Source organism: Scyliorhinus canicula, chromosome 18 (genome assembly GCF_902713615.1).
Source record: "Scyliorhinus canicula chromosome 18, sScyCan1.1, whole genome shotgun sequence".
Taxonomy (NCBI): Eukaryota; Metazoa; Chordata; class Chondrichthyes; order Carcharhiniformes; family Scyliorhinidae; genus Scyliorhinus; species Scyliorhinus canicula.
In genome coordinates, this window is record NC_052163.1 from 29,273,960 (window position 1) to 29,293,032 (window position 19,073).

The 19,073-nt window shown below is 46.1% G+C and overlaps 1 protein-coding gene across 3 annotated transcripts in view; it reads left to right on the forward strand.

Moving 5' to 3' along the window:
- The window catches only part of lrrc45 (leucine rich repeat containing 45), a 101,116-nt gene that overhangs the window by 79,843 nt on the left and 2,200 nt on the right, over positions 1–19,073 (forward strand). For all 3 annotated transcript variants that reach the window (XM_038777159.1, XM_038777157.1, XM_038777158.1), the window contains 2 exons: positions 5,081–5,173; positions 10,308–10,481. In XM_038777159.1, the coding sequence (XP_038633087.1) occupies positions 5,081–5,173; positions 10,308–10,481 (267 nt within the window). The remainder of the gene's footprint in view (positions 1–5,080; positions 5,174–10,307; positions 10,482–19,073) is intronic.

A 19,073-nucleotide genomic window follows, 5' to 3' on the forward strand; every position in this document is an offset into this window, starting at 1 on the left:
CATGTAGGCCAAATCAGGTAAGGATGACAGGTAAGGACATTAGTGAATCAGATGGGTTTTTACAACAATCGACAATGGTTCATTCGTTATTGTTAGACTTGTAATTCTAGATTTGTATTGAAATCAAGTTTCCCTATCTACCGTGGTGGGATTCGAACCTATGTCCCCAGAGCATTACCCTGAGTCTCTGGATTACTACTCTAGCAACAATATCACTATGCCACTGCCTAACAAGAACACAATGAGCGGGTTCTTCCCGAAGGTGGAGGACAAATGCAAACGGTGCCAGGGAGGCCTGGCCAACCTCACTCACATGTTCTGGGTGCGCCTCAGACTTGTCGGGTACTGGACTTCCTTTAAGGCCATGTCCAGGGTTGTGAGGGTGGAGCCGTGCTCACTAGTGCCAGTCTTCGGGATATCAGAACTCTTCACGGAGAAGGGGCTGATGCCCTAGCCTTTGACTCCCTGATCGCCCGCTGGAAACTCCTGCTCAACTGGTGATTGGCAGCACCACCCAAGGCTGCAGACTGGCTGTCCGACCTGGCGGAATTTCTCAGGTTGGAAAGTTCACCATTGGTGGGTCGGAAGAAAGCTTTCACAGGACGTGGGCGCCATTCACCAACTTGTTTCAAGACCTGTTTATAGCCAGGAACCAATAAAATAGGGATGGGACACTGAGCAAGTCACGGAACAAGGGAGAGAACGAATGGAGGGGGGGGGGTTTGGGATGGTGGGGGGGAGAAGCAGGAAAGAGGACAAACACACCCAAGAGGAACATGGGCTCAGGCAGAATCGAGGAAAACTGCAAAAGACCAATTTGCTGGCAAATTAATGCCTGAACCACACTATACATAAGCCACTGTAAATATGTGGTTTGGCCAAATCTGGCAATGTAAAGTTCACAAGAGAAGTGTATTCGTTTAGGGGGCTATTGTTACAGTCGTCTGTTAGAACTTCTTTTGTTGATATATGTGTTGGTTTTGTTTGGCTTTGTGAATTTGTAATATAAAAGGTAAAAAGCTCAATAAAAATATTCTCAAAAAAAGAATGTAAGCATCGGGGTAGGAATTTGAAGATGCTCCAAACAAAACTCTGCTCATTGAGGTTTTATTTTCCAAACAATGGCAGTCCCAATCCATGAATTCAGTGCTGTTATGCGAGAGAGATATTAGGAAATTGGGTCCCAAATGGGATTGAAGATATAGCAGGCAATTTAGAGGTTAAACATATTGAAACAAAACTAGCACGGACTCGGAGAGATGCCCCCACATCTGGCATGAGTTACATGAGAATATCAAACTAAGCTAGAGTCACAGACAGACTCTCGGCGGTTGTGACAAGGACTAAACAACATAACGGGCTACAAAGCGAAGCCGAGCAGTATCTCTGGCAGCAGCGCACCCCTCCCCAATGAACTTAATACATTCTATGCTCGGTTCGAGCAGGTAACCAACAATCCGCTGTCGAGTGCCTCAGCAGCCCATAATTCACCCATACCCACCATCATAGCTTCCGAAGTCAGATCGGCCTTCCTGAAAGTGAACCCGCGGAAGGCGACGGGCCCGGACGGGATCCCTGGTCGTGCACTCAGAGCCTGCGCAGAACAGCTGGCAGAGGTATTCACAGACATCTTTAACCTATCCCTACTCCACTCCGAGGTCCCCACCTGCTTCAAGTAGACCATCATCATACCGGTACCAAAGAAGAACCAGGCAACGTGCCTCAATGACTACCGCCCGGTGGCCCTGACGTCAGTTGTAATTAAGTGCTTCGAGAGGCTGATCATGAAGCGCATAACCTCCATACTCCTGGAACACCTTGACCCACTTCAATTCGCATACCGTCGCAACCGGTCCACATCAGACGCCATTTCCCTGGCCCTACACTCATCCCTAGAGCGTCTTGAAAACAAGGACTCCTACATCAGACTCCTATTTATTGACTACAGCTCCGCCTTCAACACCATAATCCCAGCCAAGCTCATAGCAAAGCTCCAAAACCTAGGACTTGGCTCTCCACTCTGCAACTGGATCCTCGATTTTCTGACCAACAAACCACAATCAGTAAGAATGAACACCAACCCCTCCTCCACAATAGTCCTCAATACTGGTGCCCCGCAAGGCTACGTACTTAGCCCCCTACTCTACTCCCTGTTCACACACGACTGCGTGGCAAAACCTGGTTCCAACTCCATCGACAAGTCTGCTGACGATACGACCATAGTGGGCCGGATCTCGAATAACGACGAGTCAGAATACAGGAGGGAGATAGAGAACCTAGTGGAGTGGTGTAACAACAACAATCTCTCCCTCAATGCCAGCAAAACTAAAATCGACTTCAGGAAGCAAAGTACTGTACACACCCCTGTCAGCATCAACGGGGCCGAGGTGGAGATGGTTAGCCGTTTCAAATTCCTAGGGGTGCACAGCACCAAAAATCTGTCCTGGTCCACTCACGTCAACGCTATCGCCAAGAAAGCACAACACTATACTTCCTCAGGAAACTAAGGAAATTCGGCATGTCCACATTAACCCTTACCAACTTTTACAGATGCACTATGGAAAGCATCCTATCGGCCTGCATCACAGCCTGGTATGGCAACTGCTCGGCCCAGGACCGCAAGGAACTTCAGAGAGTCGTGAATACCGCCCAGTCCATCACACAAACCTGCCTCCCATCCATGGACTCCATCTACACCTCCCGCTGCCGGGGGAAAGCGGGCAGCATAATCAAGGATCCCTCCCACCCGGCTTACTCACCTTTCCAACTTCCTCCATCGGGCAGGAGATACAGAAGTCTGAGAACACGCACAAACAGACTCAAAAACAGCTTCTTCCCCACTGTCCCTAGACTCCTAAATGACCCTCTTATTGACTGACCTCATTAACACTACACCCTGTATGCTTCATCCGATGCCAGTGCTTATGTAGTTACATTGTATATCTTGTGTTGCCCTATTATGTATTTTCTTGAATTTTGTTTAATTCCCTTTTCTTCCCATGTACTGAATGATCTGTTGAGCTGCTTGCAGAAAAATACTTTTCATTGTACCTCGGTACACGTGACAATAAACAAATCCAATCCAATCCAACATTGTCCCATTCAGATTTAAACTTAGTTAGTGGGACTACACAGGATGGCCCTGTTCAGCAAGGGTCAGTCACGCAAGATCCATTGTCCTTCGAGACACTCCTGTCTGACCAGCTATTAACCCATTACAGAGTCTGATGGCCTCTTTGTCAATGGGAGGTTAGTTGCACATCAATAGCATGGCTCTGTCCTTTTGTAAAAACAGAAGTGGGAAATCAAACAGCTAAGGTATCGTTGATGGATTCAATTCTGAGCACCCTAGGAAATAACCTTTGTTTGAGGGCTGGGCGGAGCTTAGAGAGACAGAAAGAATCCTTTTTTGATTAAGTACAGGGAGAGGGCTTTGGAAAGTGACTGATAGAGGTCATGAAAGTTGCCACCGAGGCTGGTTTTGGCAAAGGGTTCTGAAAGAATTTCCCCAACAGAAGGAAAATTGCTTCATAATTGTAAGTATCAGCCTTCCCCTCCTGTGTAAGTGGAATGAGAGCTGCATTTCATTTAAAGTTCTGTTTAATGGGAATTTGTGTGTTAATGTTAAGAAACTATGTGTAATCTGTTATTGTTGGAGTTGAAGTTTAAATATTGTTTTTATTCTTTTGTTTTAATAAAGTTTATTTGATAAAATAACCAAGCCCTATTATGACATCACTCCTGGAACGAATCACACTGCCGTAAAACTTTAAAAAGTTGCGGCTCTGGTCCAGTACCTTAGCCACTGCTGAGAACTTACCAGGCATCCGTAACAGTACGAATGCTTCTCAGGTGTCAGAGTTATCATTGTATTCATGGTATACCGTGTGCTATTAGGCTGCTGGCTGATATTTTCCTTTGCCGGCATTTGTTTATATGCAGGCTGAATCCGGTTGACAATGTTTAGCCTCACCATGCTAGGGACCCGGGTTCGATTGTGACCTCGGGCGACTGTCTGTGTGAGGTTTGCACATTTCCCCCATGTTTGCATGGGTTTCCTCCGGGTGCTCTGGTTTCCTCCCACAGTCCAAAGATGTGCAGGTTAGATGGATTAGCCATGCTAAGTTGCCCCTAAGTGTCCAACGGTTAGGTGGGGTTAAGGGGTTACAGGGGTATGGATTGGGATTGGGCCGAGGTAAGGAGTACTTTCGGAGGGTTGGTTCAGACTCAAAGGGCTGAATGGCCTCTTGCATTGTAGAGATTCTATGAAGATGGAAACTTTCAGATCTAACTCCTACTCCGCACACTAAGCTAATTAATAAACAATAATTAACAGAGGGAGGCAATATTTGAAATCTGTGCAAAACAACTTTTCAGTGAGGTATAGCTTGGGGGTCATTCATTACTGCCAGCAATTTCCTTCATCTGCCATGCCTTAAAATGAAAAACAATATTTGGATTGTGTTTTATGATATACAGAATGCATATAAATTGAAGATTAGTTCCAGGTGGTTAATTTGATGAGGAAACCGACACAAGCGTGTCTATCTATATTGAATTTTTAATTTTGCAGGGTGATGATTTTTTTCTTGTTGATTCTACCTGATGAAAAACAGATGGCAAGAAACCTATGGATAATTATCTAATTTGTAATTCAATTATTAGTATTAACCTTAACATTGTTTGCATTTTACCACCTTTTGGCATAGGCTGTTTAAGTTGTTGGGTGGATAATAATGTGGTTGTAAATGGTCTTTGTTAATCCTGTGGCATGTTGTCCCATTTATGTTATGCAGAAGAGTGTAAGCTTCAGTTCATAAACTGTACACACTTCTCAAACTTGTTGCTACAAATAAGAATTAGAAGTACTCGGAGAAAGCCTGAATTGTGACCAAGAATATCTTTATAAAAACATTATACAGCTATATTTGATTGTTCCCTTATCATTTTGGAGTTACAGTGCATTTTTAGGAAAGTAGGAGCTTGGCACTATTAAACTTTTATAAAGTTACTAAATGTACCCATTTAAAAATTGTTTTATGGAGTTGTACTTCACATCCTAAAGTTTGTTCTGTGACAGGAGCTGAGCCGACTAAAGGCAGCTGCTGTAACTAACCGAGCACAAGCTGAAGAGGAGCTGATAAAAGTGAAGAACCAAATACGATTGGAGGAGGTAATAAAAGTGGAAAACGTAGGGTGTTCAGAGACAGACTGACTTTTCCAGACTTCATTATTTTTTCCTCTATTTTTCTCTTCATTTCACTCCAACTTTTTTCTTCCTTCTCTTTCATTATTTTCCCCTCTCCCCTTCTCTGTCTTTCCCTCAATTTGTGATTTTAAGTCAGTGCTCCTTTAATTTCCAATATTTCAATCAGCACCAGATCCACTACCCTACACCCCAGTCCTCCTCGCTATGTTGAGTATAGATGTCATTTTGAGGAATTTTTAACAATTCTTTCCAAAATGTGTTCAGGCATGTTCTAAATTAAATATTGCATTATGTCGTTAAATGCAGCTCTCACTTGGTTAACTTCAAGGAACAGCAGAGCTGAGAAACCTAGATTAAAAATCAGACTAAGCACCAGAATATTTTAGACAATGGCAATTAATTTTGATGTTCCAGTGGTTATCATGCCTGGTGTTCTTAAGATGTCCCTGTTCCAATGACCTTTGTACAGGTATTGGCCAGGGTAGTTTGGTTGGGAATCCATTCTTGCAGGAAGTGAACAGTGGAAAGTAGCTGATGGGCAGGCCTACTGGGGAATTCAATGAAAGGGAAATAAATTAGAGGGACAAATCACTTACTGCTGGTGGTCAGAAACATTTTCAATGTCAGTCAGTCAAGCTGCTCTGCTGAGACAAAGGCCCTAGGCAATTCATTGTAAGATTAAGACCGACAAAGCTGTGATTTTTGCATGTCAGAATGTTCTGGCATCTAAAGCAAGTATTAACATCTAGTTGAGATCCTGAGTGACCAACTGCACTGAACCCATCAGCAAGACAGCCCTAAATGTCCTAATACCAGAATTATCCAGTAGTCTCCTGTTCTACCTCATTGTTTCTCAGGATCAAAAGAGCACCTCTGCTCTCACTCCTTTCCCAGAACCAGGATAGGGTCCCCCTTGTCCTCACTTTTCACCCCACCAGCCTCCGCATTCAAAGAGTCATCCTCCACCAGTTGCGCCAACTCCAGCAAGATGCTCCACCACCAACGCAGCTTCCCCTCACTCCATTAGACAGCATTCCGCAGGGACCGTTTCCTTTGGGATACCCTGATTCATTCCTCCATCATCCCCAACAACTCGACTCCTTCCCATGCACTTGCGGGCGCCTTAAACTCCTCCCTGCTCACCCTCCAAGGGCCCAAACACTCTTTTCAGGTGAAGCAGCACCATGTGCACCTCCTTCAAACTGGTCTATTGCATTCACTGCTCCCAATGCAATATACTCTACATTGGAGAGATTAAGCGCAGACTTGGTGACTACTTTGCAAAGCACCTTTGGTCTATCCGCAAGCAGGACCCAGACCTTCCTGTCGTTTGCCATTTCAACTCACTATCCTGTTCTCATGTCCACATGTCTGTTCTTGGCCTGCTGCAATGTTCCAGTGAAGCCCAGCGCAAACTGGAGGAACCGCACTTCACCTTCCGATTAGGCATGTTACTGTCTTCTGTAAATACAGTTGAGTTAAACAACTTGAGACTGTGAACCCTCTCCTCCACCTTCACCCCATTTTTATTTCTATCAATTCATTTTCATTTCTTCAAATGACTTGTTTTTCCCACACCATTGTCTCCCCACCCACCCCACTTGACCCATCTGTTCCGTGTTCTTAATTGTTCTTTGACACACTGCATACCTTTGTTCTCCCGTCAACACATTCTGATCTCCTAATGTGCCATCATCAGCACCCTTCTTAGCCTTGATCACCACCATTTCATTCCCTTTGTCTTCCTGCTCATTACATTTTTAAAAATAAATTTAGAGTACCCAATTAATTTTTTCCAATTAAAGGGCAATTTAATGTGTTCAATCCACCTACCTTGCGCATCATTTTGGGTTGTGGGGGTGAAATCCACGCAAGCACGGGGAGAATGTGCAAACTCCACACGGACAGTGACCCAGAGCCGGGATCGAACCTGGGACCTCGGCGCCGTGAGGCAGCAATGCTACCACTGCACCACCGTGCTGCCCTCTGTTCATGACATCTTTAATCTCCACCTATCACTGGCCCTCTAATCAGCCCCACTGCTCCCAAGACCCTGCCCCCCCCCCTCCCCAATTACAGTATAAATCTGACCCTATTTCCAGTTCCCTCCAGCTTTGACAAAGAAGAGTCATCCAGACTCGAAACGTTAGTTCCCGTCTCCACAGCAGCTGTTAGTCCTGCTGAGATTGTCCAATATTTTCTTTTTTTGTTTCAGATCCCAGAATGCGCAGTAATTTGCTTTTATAAAAAGCTGTAGTACTGATTCCTTCCCTTGGTTTTTCCTTTCTCCTGCCGTCCTCCTCCTTCTAAAACTCCAAATGTGCTGTTGCTTTATCACTACTTCCTCAAACTCTTGTCGTATTCAACCTATTGAAATGTATGATGTGTAGAAATATAAAAGTTTTTCAAATTAAGTTGAAGTACCTTGTATTGGATAGTACTTGCACGCTAGCACTGACTTTGTTTATATCATCACCTTTATTTGTAGTGCAACACTACACCAAGCGTCTGCATCTGCTTCCCAATAGACTGGGACAGATTCCCAAAGATTAACTCAATGTTAGTTTGGTGAACCTTGTACTGTACTCAGTGCTTCACAAGCACATTAACTTTTGGACATCTTTATATAACCGAATCTCATTTCAAGTAGAGTCTCCATAAGCGACTTAGTTCCTAACACTCGTACATTTTCAGGTGCTTACAGATTACCATCGATGTGATGTAAAAATGGCCAAAATTACTGTCATTAATTTTATTCGCAATTCAAGGATTTTTCTTGTGTAATTGTAACTGCACTCATGTTATAAACATAGAAATGAGGCATGGCTCTAATCCCAATCACCTGCTTGTTCTTCAAGTATACTTTAATCTTGTTTTTCAGGCAACTATTTATTCTCACATGAAAATTTGTGGTGGAGAATTTGACACCCCAAATATTCTCCATGAAGAATTTATTTTCCAAGCACTAAAGAAAAAATGGACTTGTTTATATTTTGCTTTTTACCACCTTTATTTAATTGTTCTTATGTTTGTAATAAATGTTTGCTCTCTTCTCATTTCACTGACCAGTAGAAACAATCATTATTTACCTTGTATCTGCCTCTTAATCATCTCATTTCTGCTAGTCCTCAAATTTCTTTGTAACTGTAACCAAAATCCTTATTGACATTTAAATTAATCTCCACCGTTTCTCATTATAGCAATACTCTTAACTTTGGGTGGCAGAGACCCAGGTTCAATTCCGATCTCGGGTGACCGTCTGTGCGGAGTCTGCACGCTCTCCCCGTGTCTGCGTGGGTTTCCTCCGGGTGCTCTGATTTCCTCCCACGGTCCAAAGATGTGCAGGTTAGGTAGATTGGCTATACTAAATTGCCGCTAGGTGGGATTACGGGAAAAGGGTAAGGGATTGGGCCTAGTTAAGGTGCTCTTTCAGAGGGTTGGTGCAGACTCGTTGAGCTGAATGGTCTCCATCTACACAATAGGGGTTCTATGATTCAGCTCCACTAAAATTTTGTGCAAGATTTACATCGCTTTTTGAGGATGTTCTGTACTTGGGGTAGCGGAGGGGCTATTTTTTGGCTGGGTCGTTAAACCAAGGCACTATCTACCTGGGCCACATAAATGATCCCATGGAGTTATTTTGAAGAAGAGCATGGGAGTTATCTTTGATGCCCTGGCCTTAATTGACATCACAAAAGCAGATGATCTGATCATTATTACATTGCTATTTGTGAGAGTTTACTGTGTGCAAATTGTCTGCCGTTTTCCAACATTACAGCAGTGACTGCATTTCAAAAGTAGTTCATTGGCTGTATAGTACTTTGAGACATCGGATGGTTATAAAAAGGGCCCATGTAAAAACAAGATTTGTGTGCTTTTTCAACCTTGTCCACTTGAACTACTGTTTTTAACAATCGGCTTTATGCTGGCTTTCACATTCTGGGCATAGGCAAATAAATTTTGAATAAGTTTACATCTGCAAATTCTACACACACCATTTAAATGTGATCAAAACATTCTGGATCTTTGTTTTCAACATTAATTACTTCACATTTTGTTAAATTTATTTGCATTGGTGGCGCAGTGGATGAGCCCTGCTGCCTCAAGGCGCCAAAGTCCCAGGTTCAATCCCGGCTCTGGGTCACTGTCCTTGTGGAGTTTGCACATTCTCCTCGTGTTTGCATGGGTTTCGCCCCCACAATCCAAAAGATGTGCAGGGTAGGTGGATTGGCCTTGCTAAATTGCCCCTTAATTGGAAAAAAAGAATTGGGTACTCTAAATTTTTTTTAAAAGAAAATTATTTGCATTGTCTACTTATCTGCCCTTTCTCCTAGCCTTTTTCTGTTTTCCTCAATTCTTGTTATTATTCGATATACCCACCTTCCCATTTGATGTCACCATCAAATATCAATATATTATAGCTCCCTTAATACCTAAGTCCAGGTCATTTAAAAAATAAATTGTTCATAATTTTTGATGCATTGTTTCACTGCACCTGTAAAACTGGGAAAAACCTGGTTATTGCTTACATTTAGGCCGAGTGGTGAGTAAAACTTGACTGCAACATAAATTTCACGTATTCTAGTTTTAAAACTCCTAGTTATGAGCTGTTACTGTATAAGTATTAAATTAAGTTGGGGCAGCACTGCTGCCTCACGGCGCCGAGGTCCCAGGTTCGATCCCGGCTCTGGGTCACTGACCGTGTGGAGTTTGCACATTCTCCCCGTGTTTGCGTGGGTTTCGCCCCCACACCCAGAGATGTGCAGGGTAGGTGGATTGGCCACGCTAAATTGCCCCTTAATTGGAGAAAATGAATTAGGCACACTAATCTTTTTTTTTAAGTATTAAATCAAGCTTGCTCAAACTCTGAAGTCTGAGCTTGTGCAAGTTTAGACAAAGGATGCAGACAATTCAGCTATTAAGTCTGTTGTCCATTAGGATTTTAATTCCAAAATTAATCAAGAGCAGTGCATTCATGTTAAACTGATCAAAAACTCCAGATTAATCAAACTTTATCTGAACAAGCTAAGTAACGCCCTTATTAATATTGTGCTTGATTTTTTTTTCCATCTCCCCCTGCTCTTCATTTCTGGTTTAGCAAGAACGCTTACTTCACTTGGAAGAGAAACTCCATGTTGTTAGCCAGACACGTGATGAATCCCAGAACCGTTGTACGAGCCAAAAACAAACCATCAATGAGATACAAGCAAAGAACAACAAGTTTACTTTTGAGATTGAAGGTTTAAAGCGTCGTATCGAAGAACTCAATGAGGTGCTGTGGATCCTTGTTTGATTATTTACTGTATCTTAATGCGCTGCTGTAATGAAATTTCTGTACATTTTTATAGAATAATGAATTTATTTGCATACAGAATTGAGGTTAACTAAAAGTTTAGCATATCTACCTGAAAGGGCTTATTTAAAACTTTAGAATTGTGCCATTCTTTAACTAGCTGTCTAGTATCTTGACATTAAGCTTTGGATTTTAGTCTTTCATAGACCTATTTATGTGATGCAAACATATGAAACATGTTTTAATGACTATAATATTTGTTATTAAGGCTCATAACTGGTTTCAATTTTCAAGATTGTTTTCAAGAATAAGTGAGGTCTGTGTAGGAAGCTTTGTCCTACTGAATATTTAGTTGGTAATTTTGCAGTTTGATGTGCAATTCCATGCGTTTGAAAAGAGGAAAACTTAAAGGAGCAATATAGGGATGAACAATTAAGAAAAATTCTGGTTGAATTACATTAAATTAAATGCAAATGGTAAATTTGCTTCAAAATAAGCCTAGAAAGTAGTAAAATGAAAATGAGTAAAAACAGCCAAAAGCTTTACTCGAGTAAAGTGTGATGTAATCGACCAAGGGCGAAATTCTCCAACCCCCAGCAGGGCCGGAGAATCGCCTGGGGCCGCCGAAAATCCGGCCCCCGCCGTGGCAGAGATTCTCCGCCACCCGGGAAGTGGCGGCGGCAGGAATCTTGCCACTCCAATCAGCGAGGCCCCTGCGGCCCAGATGGGCCGATGTCCCGCCGCTGGGAGGCCTCTCCCGCCGCCGAGGTTTGAACCACCTCTGTAACGGCGGGATCAGCGGCGCGAGCAGGGTCCTGGGGGATGCGGGGGGCGGTCGGACCCCGGGGGGTGCCCCCACGGTGGCCTGGCCCGCGATCAGGGCCCCCCGCTCAGACTCCGGGCCAGTGCCCTGGGTGCACTATTTCTCTTCCGCGGCCGCCACCGCCTCCGCCATGGCGGAAGCGGAAGAGAAACCTACATCGCGCATGCGCCGATGGTGATGTCAGCGGCAGCTGGCCGCTGACGTCACCGCCGGCGCATTCGTCAACCGGCGAAAGCCTTTCGGCCAGCCCCGCTGCCGAGGGCGCCGGTTTTTTGCGGCAGTCTTCTGGTGCCAACCGCTCCGGCGCGGGGCTGGCCCCCAAAGGTGGGGAGAATCCCCACCTTTGGGGAGGCCCGACCCCTGAGTGGTTGGCGCCACTCCCCTACGCCGGGACCCTCCGTCACGCCAGGTAGGGGAGAATCCAGCCCCAAATTAGGTATTGGAGAAAAGGTAGTGCACTTAGTCACAATACTCCACCATTCAATACTATTTGATAGAATTACTATAATTGAGGCACGAGTTTTCCTTGGTCAAAAAGCCTATTCTCCTTCCTGGTTTTCTCTTCTGTTCAAAAATTCAGAGTATGAGGGAAATGAATGTTTTTTTTTTAATTTAGAGTACCCAATTATTTTTTTTTCCAATGAAGGGGCAATTTAGTGTTGCCAATCCACCTAACCTGCACATTTTTGGGTTGTGGGGGTGAAACCCACGTTGACATTGGGAGAATGTGCAAACTCCACACAGACAATGACCCGGGGCGGGATCGAACCTGGGTCCTCAGCGCTGTAGGCAGAAGTGCTAACCACTGTGCCAGCATGCCACCCTCAAATGTTAATTTAGTATTAGTATCTACTTTTTCTCACTGGTGGAAGCCATGTACAAGCATGCAAATTAGGAGTAGGCCACTCGGCCCTTTGAGCATATGCCACCATTCAATAATATCATTGTTGATCTGATTATAACCTCAACACCATATTCCTGCCTACCGGTAACCTTTCATCTCCTTACTTATCAAGAATCTATCTATCTCTGCCTTAAAAATATTCAAAGAATCTGCTTCCATCACCTTTTGAGGAAGAGACGTTTTGAGATTTTTTTAAATCTCTCTGTCCGAGATGGGCATCCCCTTATTTATAAACAGTGGCCCCGAGTACTAGACTCTCCCACAAGAGGAAACATCCTCTCTACATTGACCCGATTAAGACCCCTCAGGACCTTGTGTACTTCAATCAAGTTGTCACTTACTCTTTTAAACTTCAGCTGATTCAAGCCTAGCCTATTCAGCCTTTCCTCATAAGTCAGCCTGCCCAATCAAGGATTCAGTGAACCTTCTCTGAACTGCTTTCAAAACATTTACATTCTTTCTTAAATTAATTATAACATTCTAATAGATTTCCTAATTACTTGCTGTACCTGCATACTAGCTTTTTATGATTCATGCACTAGGACCCCTATATCCCTCTGCCTCTTCGAGCTCTGTAATCTCTCACTATTTAGATAATATGTTTTTTTATTTTTCTTGCTGCAATGGAAAAATTCACATCTTCCCACATTATCCTCCACTTGTATGGTCTTTGCCCACTCACTTAACCTATCTATATCCCTTTGTAGTCTCCTTGTATCCTCTTCATATTTTATTATTCCATTCAGCAAATTTAGCAATCATGGGCTGCATTCTCCGTTCCTACATCTAAGTGCTGACTCCAATGGAGGATCCATGACGGAAAAATTGGTGCCACACCCGGGTCGATTCCGCAACCGGTGAGGGGCTAGCACCAGGACCACATGGGCACCCGCAGAACACGCAAAAAACAGTGGGGGAGTCGCCGGGTTCGTGATGGATACGCGCAGGGCTGACAAGCTGCAGCCGCGCGTACACTTAGACTCGCAATGTTCGTGCCTGAAAAGACGGCACCGGTTAACATAAGAACTAGGAGCAGGAGTAGCCCGTCTGGCCCTTCGAGCCCATTCCGCCATTCATTGCGATCATGGCTAATCTTTTGAGGCCTCAGCTCCACTTTCCCACCCGAGCACCCTTAATCCCTTTATTCTTCAAAAAACTAACTATCTTTATCTTGAAAACATCTAATGAAGGAGCCTCAACTGCTTCACTGGGCAGGGAATTCCATAGATTCACAATCTTTTGGGTGAAGAAGTTCCTCCTGAACTCAGTCCTAAATCTACTTCCCCTTAGTGGCACACACCACATATTACATCTCACCAACCAGAAAAAGACCTACATGTTTCCTGTTAGCCAGCTAAACTTCTATCCGTGCCAATTGCATGCACTCCCGATGTCTGCGTGGGTTTCCTGCGGGCGCTCTAGTTTCCTGCTACAGTCCAAATATGTTTGGGTTAGGTGTATTGGCCATACTAAATTGCCCCATAGTGCCCAGGGATGTGCATGTTAGGTTACGGGGACAGGGTGGGGTGAATGGGGGAGTGGACTCGGGTAGTGTGCTCTTTTGGAGGGTTGGTGCACACCATGGGCCGAATGGCCTCCTTCTGCACTATAGAAATTCTATGACCCATTTACATTCCTCTAAGGCAAAGGTGTCTGATGGGTTCCCATAGACTGCTTGACTCTGTCTTAATGGCTTTGCAATGTTTAGAGTAATTGTGCAAATGTTAAGCCAAATTAGAAGTTACTACTTAAACCTTTTTAAAAATGCTGTTGTTAAGTCTTTTTAAAACTCAACCAGTGGCTTTAGCTCAAAATAAATGAAGTAATTTTGAATATAACAAATGATTTATAACAAGGCATACGTGCATTAAAATGTGGTTCACGTAAAGGTTGGCGAATATGCAGTCAAGCCTTTCCAGAGGAGCAGTAAACCATATGACATTCTAAATTTTAAGTCTGTAAAACAAAATCCATATAACAGAAGGAACAATTCGATAATGTGGAAGTTAAATCACAAGGAAAGACTGTGATCTTTGGCTGCAGACTCTGACTTTTTAATGGCCAGTCGATGTAGAATTTGGGGGAATTGTAAATATGCATGCCTGGTGATCTGACCTAGTGTTTTGTGCTTGGGGGGGGGGGGGAAATTTCCTCAGTTTTGCCTGAAACACACCACAGGTTTTCTTTTCTTTGATGTTTTCCTAAGAAGGGAGAATTGCTAGTGATTGGGGAAGATGGGGCGGGATTCTCCGGTCGCCATCGCTGAAATTGCGTTCGACGATCGGCCGGAGAATCAACGTTCGCAGCTAAATCGGGAGCGCGCTGCTTTTGCAGCATACCAGGAGTACGCCACGCCACACACCATATCGACGGCCTGAGGATGTTCCCTGAGGCCCTACACCCAATTCTCCGCCCCCATCCGGTCGAGTTCCCAACGGCGTGAGTCTCTTTATTTGTCGGGAACGGCGTGATGGCTACGGACTGAGTCCATGCGCGGCCATAGTTGGAGGAGAGCCGATCTGCAGGTAGAGAGGACTTTGGCAGGGGCTGGGGGCACTGTTGGGGGGTGGTTTGGGGATCGCGAGCCAGCCAAAGGGAGGGGCACTATTTAGCAGGCCGGGTCCACACGCGACCGGTGCCGTGTTGCACAGCGCGGCCATGGGCCCGGCAATTCTCCGGCCGTATCGGCAGCTAGAGCCGGGTGCTCTATGCTGCCTGCCTGCTAGCCCCCCACCAAACGAAGGATCGGTGGCCGTTTTGCGCCAAATTTTCGGTCTGTAGTGGCTCACCCATATGGCGTACACATAGTTGCCAGCCATGTTGGGTGGCCCTTGGATAAAGGGAAACCCTGGAGCGCAGGGGCCTGGACTCACAGTGAGAACGATGACTGCAGGCATTTTGGATGGCCCCCTAACAAAGGGAAACCCCAGAGTGCAGGGGTGCATCCACAAGGCAAGTATGGTTGATCCCGCAGGAAGAGGACAACCCCCCCAGGACTGGCTGCGGGTAAGGAAGGGCTGGGTGGGACAGACCTACCATTCCTGCTACAGGACAAGAGCCATGGAGGAGCTATACTTTTAAATAAGCAGATGGTGTTTACTGCAACAAGAATGATTAGGGACGCAGAGGACGGTACATCATGGTCAGCAGTGTCCTGGACGAGGCACCAGGGGTCCTGGTGAACCTGTACACGCCAACTAGGACGACAAGGAGTTTATAAAGAAGACCATGGTGGAGATCCCCAATGTCGGCACACACCAACATATCATGGGGAGGGGGACTTTAACTGTGTCCAGGATCCACGGACTGACAGATCAAGCCCCAAAACAGGGAGGACCTCTAATATGGCGAAAGAACTCTGCATATTCATGGAGCAGATGGGGGCAATAGACACATGGTGGTTTACCCACCCAGGGGAGAAGGAGATGTCCTCCCTGGTACATAACATATACACCGGGATTGACCTCTTTGTAGTGGGGAAATCAGTGCTTCCAGGGATAGTAAGAGTGGAATACTCTGTGATTGTGATATCCGACCACGCTCCACATTACATGGATGTGAGGTTAGAGACTGGCTGTGCCCAACGCCCCCCCATGGAGGTTGGACACGGCCCTCCTGACTGATAAGGCTAGCTGCGAGAAAGTATCACAGGCCATAGACTAATATATTACTAATAAACAGAACGGGAAGTCTCACGCTCTGGGAGGCGTTGAAGGCTGTGATCAGGGTGAAATTATTGCTTACAAAGCACAAAGAGATAGGGAAGAGAGTGCGGCTAGGCAACAGCTCGTCAACTCCATACTGGAGGTAGACCGGCGATATTCTGAGGCCTTGACCGTAGAGCTCCTGGCAGAGAGAGGATGAAGCTGCAAATGCACTTTGACCTGCTCTCCACGAGGAAAGCAGTGCACCAACTCTGCCAGGCACGGGGGACCCTGTACAAGCACGGAGACAAATCCAGCTGCCGGCTGGCTCACCAGCTGAGAAAGCAGGCAGCCACGAGGGAAGTAGCCCAGATTAGAGTCAGCCGAGACAAACTAATAGCGGAGGCATTCGAGGCTTTCTACTGGGGGCTACACACCTCCAAGCCTACCGGAGGGGACCAGGGGATGAAACGGTTCCTCGATGGACTAGTTGTGGGGGAGGATAGGAAACGGGGGCTGGAAGCACTACGAGAACTGGGAGAAGTCATGGCTAGCATCAACTGCATGCAGGCAGGGATGGCATCGAGACCAGACGGATTCCCAGCAGACTTTTACAAACAGTTTGCTGCAGCAATGACCCCACACTTGAGGGAGATGTTCACGGACCCACTGGCAAGGGGCACCCTGCCGCCCACGCTAGCACAAGCCTCAAACTTGCTGATACCCAAAAAGAACAAAGACCGAACCGAATGCGGGTCTTACAGACCAATTTCACTGCTAAACATAGACTTGAAAATACTGGCCAAAATCCTAGCCAGGCGACTGGAGAACTGCATACCAGAGGTGGTGGCAGAAGACCAGACGGACTTTGTCAAAGGTAGACAGTTAACATCGAACAACAGATGGCGCTGAGGACCCAGGTTCGAATCCCAGCCCTGGGTCACGGCCTGTGTGGAGTTTGCCCATTCTCCCGTGCCTGCGTGGGTTTCGTCCCCACAACCCAAAGATGTGCAGGGGAGGTAGATTGGCCATGCTAAAATTGCCCCTTAATTGGAAAAAAAATAATTGGGTTCTGGAAATTTTTTTTTTTTTTAAACATTAAATAATATGCCTGCTGAACATGTTAATGATCCCCTCTGGGGAGAGAACACCATAGGTGATCATCTCCCAGGATGCAGAAAAGGCCTTTGACAGAGTTGAATGGAAGTACCTCATAGAGGTTCGGGCCTGGATGAAATTCCTGTACAGCGTTACCATGGCGAGCGCACTCGCATATCTCCAGCTCTAAGTACTTAAAGCTGCTTTTGCCCCAGCGATCAAACAACTAGCAATTACGCTCAGAGCGGCAAAGAATTGGAAGGGGATACATAGAAGTAGAGGAAACAGAGAGCACATAGTCTCGCCCTATGCGGATAACCTGCGCCTCTACGTTGCTGACCCACAAAGCGACATAAAGGGAATCATGGCGCTCTTGAAAGAGAAGGCCCTCATCTGCAACAACCACAAATTCGTGCCAGCCAAAATGGACGCCACCATCAAAAGATGGAGGCAGGATTGGGGGACGTTGACACTTAGGGACTTCTACACAGACAACAGACTGACAACTGAAGGAGCTGACAGAGATACATGAAAGTCAAAAATGAATTAAGATACATGCAAGTCAAAAACCTCTCACGTAGGGAAACAAAGACATACCCAAGGCCACCACAACAATCGCTACTAAAGGACCTACTAGACACCTACATCCTAGGGAGATGAAACTGTGGGGACCTGTACGAACAACTACTGGGAAGGGCATGCTCTTCACCGGACAAGACAAGAGAAAAATGGGAGGAGGGCTTAGAGTTTGAAATAGAGTGAGGACTCTGGAGCAAGCACTGCACAGGGTCAACTCCACCTCCACTTGCACGAGGCTAAGTCTAATGCAGCTGAAAATGGTATGCCGAGCTCACTCAGCCAAAACCCAAATGCGTAGGCTCTTCCCGGAGGTAAAGGACAAATGTGAACGGTTCCAAGGAGACCCGGGCAACCACGCCCACATCTTCTGGTCATGTTCCAGACTTGTCGGGTTCTGGACAGCCTTCTTCGAGGCGATGTCCAAGGTTGTGGGGATGAAGTTGGAGCCATGCCCGCGGGTGGCAGTCTTCAGGGTAAAAAAGCAGCCAGAACTCTTCATGGGGAGGAGGGCCAACGCCCTTGCCTTTTCCTCCCTAATCGCCCGACGGAGAATCATACTCGACTGGCTGTCCGACCTATCGGATTTAAATGGAGAAAATCAAATTCACCATCCATGGGTCTGAAAAGGGCTTCCACAAAACGTGGGAGCCATTCACCAATCTGTTCCAAGTCCTGTTTGGCCAACAGCCAATAAGGGAGAGAGGAATCAGCAGGAGAACCACAGACACAAACAAAAAGGGATTGGGGGGGTGGGACGACAAAGGGGCACAAAATCCAACCATACCTAACACGAAACGGTATACGTAGCATCATGCCACCCCAACAGATCCAGGTTGGAAAATCCAAAGCCAGATAGCAAGAAGGGGCAGCACGGTAGCATTGTGGATAGCACAATCGCTTCACAGCTCCAGGGTCACAGGTTCGATTCCGGCTTGGGCCACTGTCTGTGTGGAGTCTGCATATCCTCCCCGTGTGTGTGTGGGTTTCCTCCGGGTGCTCCGGTTTCCTCCCACAGTCCAAAGGTGTGCAGGTCAGGTGGATTGGCCATGATAAATTGCCCTTAGTGTTGGGTGGGGTTACTGGGTTATGGGGATAGGTTGGAGGTGTTAACCTTGGGTAGGGTGCTCTTTCCAGGAGCCGGTGCAGACTTGATGGGCCAAATGGCCTCCTTCTGCACTGTAAATTCTATGATCAAGGGGAGAGGGATTGGCAGGAAAGGGGGGAGTTGGGAGCGGGAGGCCTAGCCAAAACTAGGCACTTGCTGAGAAATACAAATTGTAACTGAATCGCAAGCAATGTATTCAGGGCGCGATTCTCCGCCCCCCACGCCGGGTGGGAGAATAGCGGGAGGGCCTCCCGACATTTTTGATGCCCTTCCGCTATTCTCTCCCCCCCCCCCCGCCACGAATCGCCGTTTGCCGTTTTTACGGCGAGCAGCGATTCTCCGAGACCGATGGGCCGAGAGGCCGGGCCTTCACGCCCGTTTCAACACGGCAGCAAACACACCTGCTCGGGGCCCGATT